Source organism: Podarcis gaigeae (genome assembly GCF_964106915.1).
Source record: "Podarcis gaigeae genome assembly, chromosome: 9".
NCBI lineage: Eukaryota > Metazoa > Chordata > Lepidosauria > Squamata > Lacertidae > Podarcis > Podarcis gaigeae.
In genome coordinates this window covers 20,788,707-20,805,451 of record NC_139685.1, presented here as the reverse complement: position 1 = coordinate 20,805,451, position 16,745 = coordinate 20,788,707, and the positions used below count along the sequence as shown (strand labels likewise).

Genomic DNA, 16,745 nt, shown 5'->3' with positions numbered 1-16,745 from the left:
ATTACAAATAAGATCCTATGAATTTTATATCAGATGGTTGGTTAAAATAACAAACATGAGGAAAATACTATACTTAATGCACATAGTTATAACACAGTAATAAACACAGTATTTATTAGCTTCTAAATTCGAATCAAGTTTCACATGGAAATCTAGCAGAAATCAACAAGCATGACCAGTCCTTTTATTTCTAGTAATACTGTTCTTCACTGCATTTAAAAGTATTGATCTCAAGAGGCTTACAAAATCAGATAACTTACAACAGTTGACTTCATCCGATTTATCTGTGCAGTCATGGTCACCATCACACACCCAGTCCATTGTTATGCATCTCCCATCTCCACATCGGTGCTGAGTTACTGGATCACAGTCTTTATTAGAACATGGACAAAAAGAGCAGCAGGGAGAATGAATGAAATAATGCCTTGCATTCAATACACATTCGATATTCAGTATACAGCAAACTAATGACCCATGTGAAAATTGGGCCGGGGGGGTTGTCATTGACACCAACAAGATGAGGGAAGTTGTGCCTGCCAAATTGTTCACTATCTTGCAGTTGTTAAAGTCAGGCACTAGAAAAGAACCCTGACCGGAATTCTATTATAGGTGTGCATGGCAGGATTTCTTGTGTTATACTTCCAACACCAGATCCCGTGGAGTATTTTAAAATGTGTTTCTCCAAAACTAAAGCAGCCTGCTTTTGAGGCCATAGGGTGCTTCAAAACCATTGTTCTGAATTCAATTTCATTTTAAAAGACCACTATGCAGCCCGGAGGGCCTGCCATTCAAAGGCCAAATACATGTTCCACAGCAGGCAACTAGGAATATATCCACACTTCCTCTTGTCCCACTGCTTTCCCCCATCCTCCACCATCCAGGGAAAACTGCTATTTTGAACTCAATCAGAGCTGATAGGGTTTTCTCCAGATTGACGTTTGCTCTCATTTAACACTAAAGGCATGGGACCATTAGAAGTGTGGATGAGCTCTCTGTCTCCTGTCCTGACATCTTTTTATTTGAGTCAAAGGAATCCACAGCTCCAGCCCAACAAACCCAACAAAACTGCTGCCCGTTACGGAGGGGGGAAAGGAAGGTACTTGTATCGTTCTTAGGTTTTCCTCCCCTCCAAACCTAATAGCAGCCTTAAGGGAAATTAAATCTGGAAATGTTATGAAGGGAAAATGACTTCCATTCCATGCCACTATTCTGACTAAAAGAGATGTCAGAGATTCCTTCACAGATCTCCTGTGTCATGTGTAACTTGGCCATGAGAAACAGAAACAGACACAGTCCCTGGAATTCTGGCTCCTTCTTTCACAAGAAGTTCTGCAAATGAACATGAAACAAACAAAACAAAAAAAGCTGTTTCCAAATGTTTCGTTCCCAGAGAAAGACTGGAATCTTTGATCCCAACAGGGACTCCATGCATGTAAAAGCTACATGATAGCCATAGCCCTTATCATGAATTTCACTATAGCCTTCTCAGTCGTTGCATCTTCCTGCCAAGAACAGTTGTCTCTGCTGAACTTCTGACTTTCTCAAAGTTGTTTAAAAGAAGTGTAAAGTCTCTGTCAGAATTTTAAAAGGCAGTCCTAACACTAACCTTTTCATCAGATTTATCACTAGGCTGCAGGTTAAAGATGACAAAATAACACCAACAGTGCAGTTACTATCTGTGTACTGTTTCTGACAACATGTCTGAGAAAAATATGACATTTGTAAAATAGGAGATGCAAACAAAAACTCACACATATATTTATATATGATGGGGTTAATAGCAGATAAACCACTGCATAAAATTAAATCAAAGAGGCTTAAATAGGAAAAGGTAATATCAGAAAATCCAGGATATTTAGAAAGGTTTGCTGGAATCAGTTGAAATCTGTGAAAATCTTATAAAGACTCTTAGGGACAATTGCTGCTTTAGCTCACAGCAGGAGACCATCTTGATGCATTTGTGAAAATGCTATTCCTTACTATTTTATGCATCCATCATAATCTGTTATGTTAGCAGAGGAAGAGGCATACCAAAACCTGGCTCTTGATACACAAAGCCATTCTGCTACGCAATGTTTCATTTACATGATTTAACACTTGTAATCTGACAGCATTTTTTTTTTTAGCAACTTTTCAGATGAATTGAACTGGACAATGCCAATCCTGTATTCATTCCCTCAGAAAATGTTGTTTTTGGGTTTTTTGTAAACCAGATTAGAATAAATCATCGTTATATTTACATAGTATTTTGAACACTTTAAAAGTGTTTTGCATACAATATCTTACTGCGATTGTTACTAAATTGAAGTAATACACCAATATTATGACCCCCATATTGTGATTGGAGAAGCTGAAAGTGAGAGACAATGGCTTGCTTAAAGCCACCTATTAAATTGATGACAAAGACAAGGATTTCCTGATCTGTAGCTCCATATCTCTAATTTGACTGTCCCTTGCCTATTTGGCTGCATACTATTCTGCTGGTGGTCTTTGGGAAAATAACAAGTCCCCCAAAAGGAAAAGCTTCCTTCCTTAATTATAAAAAAGACATTTTTAAAAATTTGTTGTTGTTGTTGTTGTTTAGTCGTTTAGTCGTGTCCGACTCTTCGTGACCCCATGGACCAGAGAACGCCGGACACCTCTGTCCTCCACTGCCTCCCGCAGTTTGGTCAAACTCATGCTGGTAAACACTATCTAACCATCGAAAACACTATCCAACCATCTCGTCCTCTGTCGCCCCCTTCTCCTTGTGCCCTCCATCTTTCCCAACATCAGGGTCTTCTCCAGGGAGTCTTCTCTTCTCATGAGGTGGCCAAAGTACTGGAGCCTCAGCTTCACGATCTGTCCTTCCAGTGAGCACTCAGGGCTGATTTCCTTCAGTATGGAGAGGTTTGATCTTCTTGCAGTCCATGAGACTCTCAAGAGTCTCCTCCAGCACCATAATTCAAAAGCATCAATTCTTTGGCGATCAGCCTTCTTTATGGTCCAGCTCTCACTTCCATACATCACTACTGGGAAACATTTTTTAAATACCATACTCTAAACTACTGAGTACATACTTTGTAACAGAGCTATTGATGAAACATGGTTGCTATAGGATTGTTGGAAATCAATTTTTCAACTGACTATAAAAACAACAACTGCTCTGTGGATCACCAGTCATCAAACCAGAGATAGGAAGCAATTTTTCCCATCCCATTATTGTATTTCTAACCCACCCTTCCACAGAAGGTCCCAGGGTGGGTTATAGCATATTAAAAACACAGTGCAAGCGAAACAATAAACAACAAGCCCACCAATAACATCTAAACAACAATTCTATACAACATGTTACAAGGAGGACTCAATATCTAATTTTCAGTTTTCAAATGTCAGGATAAAGGGGTGCATCTTCAGCAGCCAATGAAAGCTGTGAAGGGGCAGTGCTAGTTGCACCTGTGGAGAGGACATTCCACATTAGCCTCTCATGAGCCCCCTCCCAAACCTCTGAGGGTGGCAGAACAAGCAGGCTGGTCAGATTAGCCTCAACCAGAGCCAGGGCCTTTTCAACACTGGCCTGGTGGAACGCTCTGTCTCATGAGACCAGGGCCCTGCAGGATCTGATTTCTTTCCGGAGGGCCTGTAAGACAGAGTTGTTCCGCCTGGCCTTCAGTTTGGAATCAACTTGATTCCCTCCCCCTCTTCTTTTTTTCCTTTCTCCTCCTGTGATGGAACTCCTATTTGGGGACTTCCCTGGCTTTTTCTGGCCCATGTAGGACCAGTCTGGAAAGTTAGCCTTGGTGAAGACTTGACATTTTCATCCCCCCAAAAAAGTTTTTGATTTGAGTTTCCATTGAAATGAGGCAGTATTTTAATGTTTTAATGTTGTATTTTAATCTTGTTTTTAAGCTGTATTTCAATCAATTTTTTTTTATATCAGGTGTTAGCCACCCTGAGCCCGGTCTTGGCTGGCGAGGGCGGGGTATAAATAAAATTATTATTATTATTATTATTATTATTATTATTATTATTATTATCCACTCTTACAGACTTGTCTATAAGAAACCACTCTTTGAGAGACGTGTCTACCACACGTGGTTGTGACCATTGTTCACCAACTAGTGGCAAGCACTGTATAGCTCAAAGTCATGCTGACACCTCATGATGATGGTGAGCAATGGGACTGCACTGGTCAAGGTGGAAGGGACGAAGAGGGAGGGGAGAGTTTGGCTGGCTCACTCAGCTCACCTTTTTATTGTTTAATCAGCAGTGGTGAGCAGGGATGGGGCAGAAATTCATTTTAGTTGTTGTTGTTATTTATGAAATTTGTATAGTTCACATTTGAAGCTGCATTTATCAAATTCACACATTCCAAAACAATGAGAGAATTAAAACTCAGCCATCCTTCAAAATGTGCAGTAATCCAAATCCAGGGTTTACTATAGGAAGTACAGGGAGTTCAAGCAAAACCATTATCCAGAATGTAAGCCATTCTTCCTAGAACTGATTCAGCATGCTGTTTTTGATGTGGTATTCTCCTCGCAGACCTGTACCACATCAGAATGTAAGTATAACCCATATTATGTAAGTGGGTGATGAAAGTGGAAAGGTGACGTGAAAGGTTTCTCACCAATTCTTTAACATCATATGTGTGGAGTTTCATTTGAAAGACTTCTATCAGTAATAAATAGCAAAACAATGAAACTTTTTAACATTTCTGAAACAATAATTTCACCTCAGACCACATCACAGGAAAATGCAAAATGGCCTCCAACAATGCAAGAGACAAACTTAAACTTATTGAATGTAACAGGCTTAAGTGTGCCTAACTACACTCTAGATTTTTGCCTCCATTTTCTCCAGAGTTGTCTCTCTCCACCAACTGTGATTTCGTAATAACCCAGCTATGTTTCTTATTTACCACAATTCTGCTCGTCACTTAGATCTCCACAGTCGTCATACCCATCACAAACAAAGCTGTAATTGAGACACTTTCCCATCTTGCAGCGGAAAACTCCTTCACTACAGTCTGAAAAACAAACATATTTTAAAACTTTCTTTTGCTTTAAATACACAACAACACCATATCGCAGAAATTATTTTGAGACAGGTTTCAGTGCATCCATATTCCAAGTTAATCTCCCTGGCCACCTTTTAATGTTCTGTGCTTTCAAAAGCTGCATAATAGGCAGAAGTAACAAGTGAAGCAATTTCTAGCACAGAATTGCAGTAACAGGAAACATCGCCTGTTGATTTCTCAATATTATGCAGAGCCTCTGTTCATATAGAATATAACTACCTTAATCCAATCCTCCTTGGGCAGTGTTGCATAAACAATAGCTAATTATGAAAATGGTACATACTTTTAAAGAGACTATATGGCTCAAGCCAGGGCGTATTAATTGAGCTAAAAAGAAAGATTAAAATTCTGCACCGAGAATTTGCCTGTATAAATTAGGCAATTTACACACATTTGCATAGAAATTCCTGGTTTCTTTAATTTATCCAACTTCTCCTGGTTATATGGAGGGGGAAACAGCCATGAAGGGCTCTGAAATCCCACTCATTGGCCATTAGGTATCCTACCGAGTTTCAAAGATTTCATCAGAGTCGGGTGGCGAACTCAGGCAAGAGATTTTGGATGCCTTAAAAGGGCAGCAAATTTTTAGTTACTGAATTTTATTTTATTTTTACTGCCAAGAAGAGAGAGAAGTCTCAGGTATCAAAATAACTCAGCTTTCCTTGTCTGGAGATAGAGGAGGATGAAACATTTGCTGCTATAACTCAGGCAGCAAAATGTATTGGGCCAGTGCTGCTGCTGATTTAAAATACATAGCATCTTTATTATTATCCTACTATACTCCAAGAAGCTCAGAGCATTTTACACAGGACTATCTCATTTAATCCTCTTAGCAACCTGTTAAGGTTGGTTGGATGGAAAGAGAATGGCTTGCCTGCCATCATCCAGTGAAGACCTAACTAAACAAAAACGTGCTTAATAAAAACCTCAGCAGTCATAAGTTTTCTGGCTCAGGAGAAAAATCCATTTGGAGAATATGAGAGTGGGATGTCCACAAGCAACTTTTCCCCCTGCTGTGTTCAAAATGTGTATTTTCAAGAGTGAACACACATTAAGAAGCCCAATGCAGGTGGAAAGAAACATTTGGGGAGAGTAGTTTGAAGGAGTGATAGGCAAGGAAGGGGTGAAACCACTCTTCCACTCCAGATTACCAGCTTCCACTTTAGTTATGCTCATGGCTGAACTGGATTTAAACCCATGTCACTGAAATCCAAGCTCAGCATATTGCCCAGTACACCACATCAAAGCTAGCTTCCACTGCCGTTTAAGAGGAAGCAATGCAATAGTTCACACTATCCTGGATTTTCCAGAGAAATCTATATTTAGCTCTGAAAGAACACAAAGAATGAAAGGACAGTAAATACCAAAGACATACAGTCCTTAACATTATAAACTAAATGAAAATCTGTGTACTCTGTAGATCATAGATGATTTCATAATGAGTAATGTGGTACCCAGCTGAGTTTAAAATCTGAACAGCATGAAGTATCCTGGCAGATCTCAGTGTTTATCCATCCCTCTGTTGTATCAAAGACTGCTACTCCTTAATGCACAGTATTAGTTTTTCTTTCCTTTCTTTGCTGAAAGTCTGTCATTTTGTCGGAACAACTCCTCTGACTTAGGGCACGTCCACCTAGAAAGCATAAGCCCAGGTGGTTTCCCCCTTGCTCGGCTCCTTTCCAGGGAAAAATCTGTGGTTGAGTGATAGATGAGAACAAATGGCAATCTGGGGGAAACCCAAATTGCTGTTTGCTCTAACTGAGCACTAAAGAGTGGTTTTCCCCAGAGAAAAGCAATAGAACAAGTGTGGATAAGCCCTTAGATTGCACTCTGGTTTGCATCTACACTCAGGGCTCACCCACGCTTCTGCCTGCCTCGCAGCTTTCCCTTGAGGAAACCCAATCTTTAACACTCAGTCAGAAGAAATGTCAATTGGGTGTTCCCCAGACTAATGTTTGCCCCTATTTAAAGCTAAAGAGTGGGTTTTCTCTAGGAAAAAAGCAGAGGAAGAGGGAAACTGCTCAGACCTATGCTTTCTAGGCACAAGACAAGCAGAAGTGTGGAAGAACCCTCAGAAATCCTATTTACATAAGTACCTCACAGAGCTAAAACTGGACTTGAGTCTCAACAGGTCACTAGAAGTGCTGTGGTTGTTTTTTTAATTGGTAATAGCTGCCTGGGGCCTCCAATAATTATCAGAACCATGGTAAGCAGGAAGAGGCTAATCCTGTCCTCTCCTGCCACAGCTCTCGTTACAGTTATTAACCATTTTAAAACTACAGCAACACACTTAACGTGATGTCTATTTCCACTCCTAGTCACAACAAATAAGTGACTGATATGCCCTTGGCCTGAGGTATTATGTCTGTGAAGCTGCTGGCCTTGCTCCTAGAAAAGGTTTTGTAATAGACCTTTCCATCCTTTTACACTGGAAAATAAATATAAAAGACTTCTTTTTCACCCCCTGCCTCTTCAAAAATGCTCAAAGCAGTGCTCTGCTCCCACATTGGAGAGCCCACAGCTTTCCTGCTTTTCTATAAATCTGCCTCCCTATGATTTATTTCTTGCAATTGGTCTTCTGCTCTTGTTCCAAGGAATTCCAAGTCCTGGTGTGGAATGAGAGACAGGCACAATTCATTCATTACCCTGTGATATGCTAACCCTACTGCTCATTGCCCAGCTTTGTGCTGCTTCAGTAAAATAGGAAGGTTTGGATCACATAGGATCACTTGAATTATATCAAAATTTCCCAAACTTGTGTAAGCAACCAGATAGAGTGCTGCTCATGCTGAAGGTGAGTATATAAGAGGAAAGGGGAGGATTAGACAAGTGCTCTCCAGTCTTCACTGCCTGTAAGGGTAGCCGGTGGAATGGAGCTTGCTTTCTCTTTCTGGATTTCAAAAAAGGCAGATGAAGATTTGCTTATATGTGGTCAGTCATTAAGTGTGGAATGTATGTTCTAGCCTTTAGCTCCTTCTCATATACATGGAGAAGGATGTGGTTGAACGCACCATACACTAGAGAAACCACATGTTCTTTTCCACAGCACTTCTTCCATTAACAAATATTTTTGTGACCACCTTCTCAGGGGCAGATCAAAAATAATTTTGTAAACAGGTTGCTTTGCATGTGTTGTAATATAATGTGCCAACAAATACATGGCCAAAAGCTTATAAACCGAGGGCTTGTTATGCGGGTTATCTCTTTACAAAGATAGCCTTTGTGAGTGGATTACTCAGACATGTAAAAAACAAGTAAAGATCCCTGTGTGTCTTTGCAGAAATTTTAGCTGTTCAACTACTAATGCAATTATGCTTTAAACTTTTTTAAAGGTCTACAAGCACATTCTGTGGCCTAGTTGGGCAAAGTTAAAAAGGTCCCATTAACTTCTGAAGGACAGGACAGAAATGGGCATACGTAAATCCTACGCAAAGCTGTTATTCTGATACAATATATGACTTTTATTTCTAAGCTCATCCAAACAGTTGAAGTGTTGTTCTTGCCAGACATGTGTTATATAATAAATTTAAGTGACGTACTGCAATGTGTCTCGTCGCTCCAGTCATCACAGTCATTATAGCCATTGCACTGCAGTTTCCTTGGGATGCAAATTCCACTTGTACACAAGAAGCTCTCCTCCCCTTCACAAAGTACTGAAAGGTGAAAAGCAAGGTAGAAAGACATTTTTATCAGAGTAAAAACCAAATTCTAGACTCCATTTCTTTTACAATGTAATTTTCTTCAGATTGATTAAAGCTGCTGTGAAGTGGTTTTAACCAGCAGTGGTCCAGACACATTGTTATTGGGGACTGAAGAACAAGAATTGGATCATAGCTAATGTGTAGAAACTACCATAATATCTCTACAATGCCCTTCTGTGTTTTACTTAGGGCAAACCAGACACATAATGTATGCAAATTACACTTTAAAAATGACAACACATACCTTGTGGTCTCCCAAGACATTTGATTTCTGGCATCAAGGTCAATGCTCTTAAGCCAAAGATATTTAGGGAGAGAACACACTATAAGGCTGACTAAAGATCACTGATCGATTTCACATTATCATGTGGCTTTAAGGGAGGTATGATCACTGCCCAGCATTCTCACTTGAATAGTACAGCCATGATGTTTCCTTTCCAAATTGTGCTGCTTTATATTGTTATGAGTTTGGGAGTAGGGATGTCAGTCTGGATGATAACCATGGGATCCTATGTATATAGGGGTTAGAATCTATGAGAGGAAACCTGCTGAATCAGTCAGCTGAGTCTCCTTTGTTAAGGTAATGAATGGCCTTGGCTGAGTTTGGGGGCTGATGCTGGCAGCGGCAGAGGAAGCCGCTCAGATGCCTGGGGCAGGGCGTACCGCAGGGCCTCTGGAGTCTGCCTGCCTCCTCCCACACAACTGCCCTACAGCTGGAGGGGAGGCAGCGGGCGGACCGTTTGGGAAGTGCAGAGCCTGCCTGCGCACAAGCCACCGCATCTCTCCCAGGAGAGACGTGAGGCTTGGGCACACTGCAGGTGCCGAGTTGAGTGCCGCCTGGAATTGTCATCCCCCTCAGTGGTGACACCCGGGGCAGCCCGCACCTACCGCAGCCCCCTTCCTCTGCCCCGGATGCTGGAAACAGGAGATGTCGAGACATGCCTTGCTCTATACTTCCCAAGAAACCTAATAGGGAGCCAAGATCTCCTTGAGCGTTAATGCTGTGAGTCTCTCCATCCTATGGTCAGGTTGTATACATGTATAAATAAAATGGTAACCCTGGGAACTCTGGAGTCTCTTGCTGCTCAGAGATTTGGGGCAGGGCGGGCAGCCTGGGGTGCAACACTATTTTTCCCCCTCCTCCCCTCAAATGCAGAGACTGGGAATCATAGCAAGGGGGCAGGATGTATTTAATGCTACACACACTGCGGTTTATTATTATTATTATTATTATTATTATTATTATTATCATCATCATCAACAACAACAACAACATCATCAAACCCTTCACCACAGCATTTGTGCTTGAGCAAAGGGGAACTGTCCACCCAGCTAAAGATGATTATTTGGATTCCAGAAATCTGGAAGCAGATTTGCTATTCCACTTGCAGCTTAAAGCAAAACAGCAATGATCGAGTCGTGCTTAATTGTTCACCTCAGGAAGCACCCTCAGTGTCAAAGATAAGTTACAGTTTATATGGCATGCTTCTTTCATATGCTAAAGAGTTGCTCTGGGGTCAGGAAAAGCAATAACAACATTGCCCTCTTGCATGTATCCGCTCTGAATTTAGCAAATTGAGGAAAGTCACTGGCTTTATCGATTTTCTTTTAAAAGATTATGCATCCAAACTTTTTCTATCAACAATTTTTTTTCCTGATGTTTCAGTGAATACTTACATGTATCTGGAAGGACTGTAACATGGCAAAGAACTTACTTTTCTCAATAAGATGCAAATTCTGTTTTATAGATCTGTAACTACAGATTCTTGCCAAAAAATATTTTGTGTGAAATATATTTTCTTTATAAATACATTAAATACTGCTTTAAATATTATTCAGGTTATTTAATTTATCTTTAATATTTATATATTTCACTCTCTGCTCGGAGGTTCCAGGGTGCAATATACAGGCTTTAATTATTAGGAAAATAATGTATCAGAGATTGAGAAATAGTTTGTGCAATTAAAAAGAAAGAAAGAAAACTTATCCCATCTATTATTCTTCCTGGTTGCCAATGTAGGAGACATCTAACAAATTAATCACACCACATAGCAAATACTCATTTTTGCAAGTTTGTCTTAAAATTTACCTTGCTTTGCTTTTAAAGTTACAACATAGATCAACTAAACATAGAACAGCCTTTTCAGTCATTACACATAACGTGGTGCACTATAATGAAAAAATGCAAAAAAGAAAAAGAAAAAAGAGAATGTCTACCACAAATCTACAAGTGTTTCATCTCTAGATTGTCTTTACCAGCAACTCAGCTGTATTCCTTCCTACATTATCAGATTTAAGCAACTGAACAAACTGGTTATAATTTCCCATGACTTAACTGATCCATTCAAAAGAGGTGAATTTATGAAAGCTACTTTTCTTTTCATTTCATTAATTTCATTGCCATATTAGTGAGCTTACTTATTTGAATGCCACTGTTCATCTGAATGTACAAGAAGGCCTGAATATAAATGACTAAAAGATAACGTTTTCCAGTCAATAAGGCATACTGCACATTAATAAAATCAGACACCAACATACTTTCAAAAATCCTGTAATCCTTTTCCGGCCAAAGTTTGCAAAAGTTAGAGCTGCAAAGCCTTAACATTTTCCCCATGCTTTCAATATATTAGGCTTCTTTTCAGCATTTTTGGGGGATGGGGCAGGAGTTAAATCTTAAGATGAGGAGCCAAAAGAGGAAAGTTTCTCTCCTCAGATCAGTTCCACACTCTTCTCTCTGATTCTAAAGTTGAAACAGCTCGCTATTTTTTAAGCCTGTTCTTTCAGTCTCAGTATCTTCCTTCCATATACTGTCTGTGGCAGCAGACAGTGAAACTGAAAGCTAGACACCAAGGCAGGGATAATAAATATATTCTAAAAAGAGCTAGGAAAGAAAACTGTAGCCCTACCCTGGGAATTAGAAGTGAATGTTTGCTGGAGGAATGGGGGGAATATTATTGAGAGCTTTCATAATCTTTTGTCTGCTCTGTCCAAAGCTCTGACTCTTGAATCTACCTGTTCTCAATATGATATCCCTAAACCTTTCTTAAGATATTAAAATAGCTCTTGTTTGGAGATCCAAATATTATACTACTACTCTGGCTTTAGTCCTGCACAAGCAGCGCTCTTTTTCTCAGAATAAATGAGCTCCAGACATTCTGTAGTACATATGCCTCTCTCAGTCTGGTGTTTCTTCATGGAGCAAAAACTTCTTCACAGAATCACCCATTTTTGAGCTGAATTCTTCCAAATTCCAGAGTTTTCGGCGCTTGTTCCTCTGTTTATTAATAAAGACACACTGGAACAAGACTTTCCTTTCTTAAGTAGACAGATGGTTTTTACATGAAAACATGACAAAGATATATTTAAAGAAAACAATAACAGGGTCTATTTGTTTTAATTCAGTACATTAACTCTCCACCACCCATCTCATCTCTTTGCCCTGTAGGAGTTGTTAGATGAAACTGTCTGTCAGATGATTCTCCTCAAGCCCCATGTGACTGGAGATGAAAGACTTCATCCAAAAGCAAAATATCACCTTTGAGCAGGGTTCCTTTCTTCATGCTCTTCTTCTTATAGAATGGTGCTCATGTTTCCTCATGGTGGCAGGTGGAAAACCCTTTATCTTGAAAGGCCCCTGTGGCTTTAACAGTCACATAAGGCACAGAAATGTAAACTCACAAAGCTTTCTCCATCATCACAACTCTATTCCAAGTCAAATTCACCTTGTGAATTTCTGCCTATCACAATGGCAGGATTACAGCCAGAAATACCCACTTGTCTCAATATTTCTTTCTTATCTTTTGCGTGAGACCTCCTGTACAGCCCCACTATGGCTGAAACAGGAGGGGGAACATTTGATCAAGTTATTACTGCATCTTAGAGTAGCTTCCCTCCACCACAGAGCTTCTATGAAATCTGAAATCCTGTTCAATTTTTTGGCAATCTTAATCCTGCTGTTGTTTGAATCCAATTCCACCTTTTCTCCAGACTTGTCTTCTTTACATGTATTTACATACCTAGGTCTTTCCTAAAACGAGACAGGGAAGGAGGAGGCAGAAGACCTCACCCCAGATGCTTGCTAAATTGGCTGCAAAAGAAGGGAGGAAAAGCTGGAAGAGAAGAGGAGGGGGCACCAATACAACACAGAATGAGGGGCAGCAGAGGGAGGGAAGGGGCAGCACAGCAATACTGGCTCCGGTGGCACATTCTCATGCACTGTCCCAGTTGGATATGATGCACCATGACTTGTGGGGATGGATGTGGGAGTATTTGCTGCTCTGCCTCAGGCAGAAACATTGCTTCATCCAGTCTTGATAGTCTGGCTCAAAGAGGACCAGGCTCTCCACTCTACCCTGAAAATATTCATAAACCCAAAAAGTTTGTCTTCTTTAGGTGTACTGCTCATATGTTGTCCTTCCAGCACTACTTTCCTTTAGACTGAGTTACCTCTTCAGAAAACCCATCTTTATTGCATTGGCATTTTGTCAGTGCATATGGCATTTCCGTGCGCTTTGGTTTCCGGCACAGTGTTCCATTGCGCCAGAAGCGGTTTAGTCATGCTGGCCACATGACCCAGAAAGCTGTCTGTGGACAAGCACCAACTCCCTTGGCCTGAAAGCGAGATGAGCGCCGCATCCCACTGTTGCCTTTGACTGGACTTAACCGTCCAGGGTTTTTTTTAACTTACCTTTTACTTTTACTCCATTCATTGAAGTTTTAAATGAAAGTTATAACACAAGCCTTTCTATCTGTCAAGTTTCCAACACAAGAAGAAGAAGAAGAGGTGTTTGGATTTGATATCCCGCTTTATCACTACCCTAAGGAGTCTCAAAGTGGCTAACAATCTCCTTTCCCCTCTTCGCCCACAACAAACACTCTGTGAGGTGAATGAGGGCTAAGAGACTTCAGAGAAGTGTGACTAGCCCAAGGTCACCCAGCAGCTGCATGTGGAGGAGCGAGGAATTGAACCCGGTTCACCAGATTACAAGTCCACTACTCTTAACCACTACACCACACTGGCCTTTCCAACTACTGAAAGATGGAGCAGATGTGTTTTGAGGGGAGAAATATCTATTCCTATTAAGCAAGATAATCTCCAGTTTCCCAGCTGACATCTCTTGAGCATTATTGTTATACACAGGAGCAACAAAAGTGAGCAGCCACAAGATTTAGACGCATAAGGAACATTATGTTGCTAATTAGAATGATATCCTAGACTTTTTCTAGCTTGGCAGCTTTCAAAATGCTTATTACAGCTCAGTCAATCAATGTATTGAACTGGTCACAGACCTCACAACTAACATTTATCCAATCAGGATATCTGGGTATATGTACCAAACTTCACATTTGCAGATACACTGTGTAATACATAGGAACTCTGAATTTTGTATACACAAAAACCTTAACTGATTTAAAAGCCCCAAAGCACCATCCCTCCCATTCCTGCATATTGAAGGCAGGGTGTTACGGATGCCATGTAGAAGGAGCATTGCGAGTGGGAGAAACCTTGTCACAGTGAATACTGTAGTTCCCCCAGGCAGATGGAAAGCTACAGTCAGTGGTTGCCTCACCAGTGATAGAGACTGGAAAGCAGGAATGGACTGTGAAGGCAGGGATCTTGCAGCTTTGGGTCCACTGGATCCAATTCCCCACAGATACATACATACATGTACGCATGCATGAATGCATACACAATTTTATTTGTATGCTGCCTTCCCAGATCTCAAACCATGCTCAAGGTGGCTTACCATTTGAAAAAATACACCACTACAGCATAACGAAAGTAGTCATCGACAGTAAATAAAACATTTAAAATGCACAACTAGACTGAAGAATTTCCACATAAATCACAAGAAGATCTAAAATAAAGGTTAAAAAAACCCAGCAACAACCCTCACTCAATCAAGACACCCCAGCCCAGGAATCTGTTCAGCAAGGAGCAGGTCTTCCAGGACTCACAGTCAAGATCCCCTGCTCTTCAGCTATACCAGCCTGGAGATGGCATGGCAAGATTGTGAAAAACTCACATTGCTCCCACCTTCTGCCTTACCTGCTGTGAGCTGGTAGGGCTTGGGACATGTTTTGAGCAATGTCCTCAGCTGTATGAATACAAAGCACCATGGACAGTTCCATTCAAGCAGGAGAAAAGTGTTGTTTCAGCAGCAATTCTACTCAAGAACCTTAAATAGGAACTGCAATTGTATCTCAGTATCTAGTTCCACCTTCCATGAGAAGAACCCCTTTATTGAAAGGGTATCCATCTGCTTTTGAATTCATTGATTCAAACAGAGATGGGGAGATTGTGGTTCCACTAAGACAGGGGTGGTGAGGGAGGAGTGGTGAACCTTTTCTGAGTAGTAGATCAGATCATTATAGTGGGCCAAATTAGAGAGGTGCGTGGGATGCTCATCTGATGTCACTATGACCCGGTGCTTTGAAGCTCCAGTTGTTAGGACTCCAAAGCATAGCATGGGGCTGTTTGAAAGCCCTTTTGCAAACAGTCCCTTGCTGCTCTTTAAAGCTCTGACTTTCAGAATTTCAAAGAGCAACATCTGGCTGTTTGCAAAAGGGTTTTCAAACAGCTCCCAGCTGCTCTTTGAATCTCTGGAGTGGAGACTTCAACCCTACTCTCTGCAGGCAAGGTTTAACCCACCCATACACTTGCTAGCTGATGGGAATTAAACACTGTTGCTTTGCTTTGGTTCCCTGTGGGAACTGGTATGTGCAACCAACTAAGAAATGAACTTCAGCTAGCATTGCCCTCACATTAGAGTGACACCAGCTGATTGCAAATGGACATGGTTCTGGGGAAATGGCCTCATGGGTAAACTGGGCTTCCTAGTACACCAAGAATATCTCATTGACTGGAGGTCCCTCTCCACTGTACTAAGGCTTCTGGAGGGGTCCTCAGATTCAGAGAAGGGCAATGTCCTTGGCTCAGAGAAGCAATGATTCCACAGACTTCTCTTGTACCAGTGTTCTGCTCCCCTGAAGGGATCCCATGGCAAGATGTAGTAGGTATACTGGAATGAAACTCAGACATTTTCCTTGCTCACTCCCTGGTCATGTTCACACAACACACCAAACCATAGTTCAGGGTGCAATGCATGAGTGGAAAGTAAACTTTGGATTCATGCTATGCTATGCTATGCTCCCCCTGTCCCACACAGCTATATGAGAGCAACCCCAAAGCCACCATCCTATTTCCATCTCTTGTTATGATGCTCCAGCAGTCTCCCAGCTCTAGGAAAGCATCAAACTGATGACTTGGAAAGACATTGAATTTCCCCCCATTTTGTTATATATATTCTACATGTATTCTATCTACAGTGCACTGTTGAACATTCATGCAAATATGAGCTATGCAAATACAATCAGTCCCTCATATATGAATTTAAAACTATTTTGATTGCAATATGGATTGCAAGTATAAATGTCTCATAGGCACCTATTGAATATTATTTGTGAGTGACAAACACCACAAGGCAGATAACACTATGCCATTTTGTAAACCTTTTTCAGAGCTTAAGCCTTACTAATAAATATGTGCATTTTTGCTGTTCAGCTCCCGAATAGTGATATCTAACCTATTTTAAGTGACAAAAAGAAGCAAAGCATAGAACCAAAACACAATTTCTGTCCCATATATCTACAGTTGCCATCAGAAGCTGTTTTGCAGGAAATACAACAGAGTGTGCAGCTGAGGCAATAAAAAATTAAAGTCCAAACCCGGTTGAATTTTGCTCTTTCCCTTATTGAAAATTTAAAATCCAAGCTTCTCCCCTCATCTTATATATCATTCAGACAGAATTTCATTAAATTATTTCTGTGTCTCCTTCACATGGTTAACAACTTTTACTTTTCAAACAGTTATAGAAAGAAATCTACTTTTCTGCACGCAGCAGATTGGAACTACATGCAGGGAGAGCAAATTAATTATCAGACTGAGCCATCTGGTATCCACACAACTGGCTGCAACATGTTAG

General features: G+C 40.8%; 1 protein-coding gene across 8 annotated transcripts in view; it reads right to left on the bottom strand.

The window, feature by feature from the left end:
• The window catches only part of CORIN (corin, serine peptidase), a 114,215-nt gene that overhangs the window by 48,070 nt on the left and 49,400 nt on the right, over positions 1 to 16,745 (bottom strand). For all 8 annotated transcript variants that reach the window (XM_083754870.1, XM_083754867.1, XM_083754873.1 and 5 more), the window contains exons 6-8: positions 8,599 to 8,712; positions 4,901 to 5,008; positions 261 to 371 (exon numbers count right to left, since the gene is read on the bottom strand). In XM_083754870.1, coding sequence (XP_083610996.1) covers positions 261 to 371; positions 4,901 to 5,008; positions 8,599 to 8,712 — 333 coding nt within the window. The remainder of the gene's footprint in view (positions 1 to 260; positions 372 to 4,900; positions 5,009 to 8,598; positions 8,713 to 16,745) is intronic.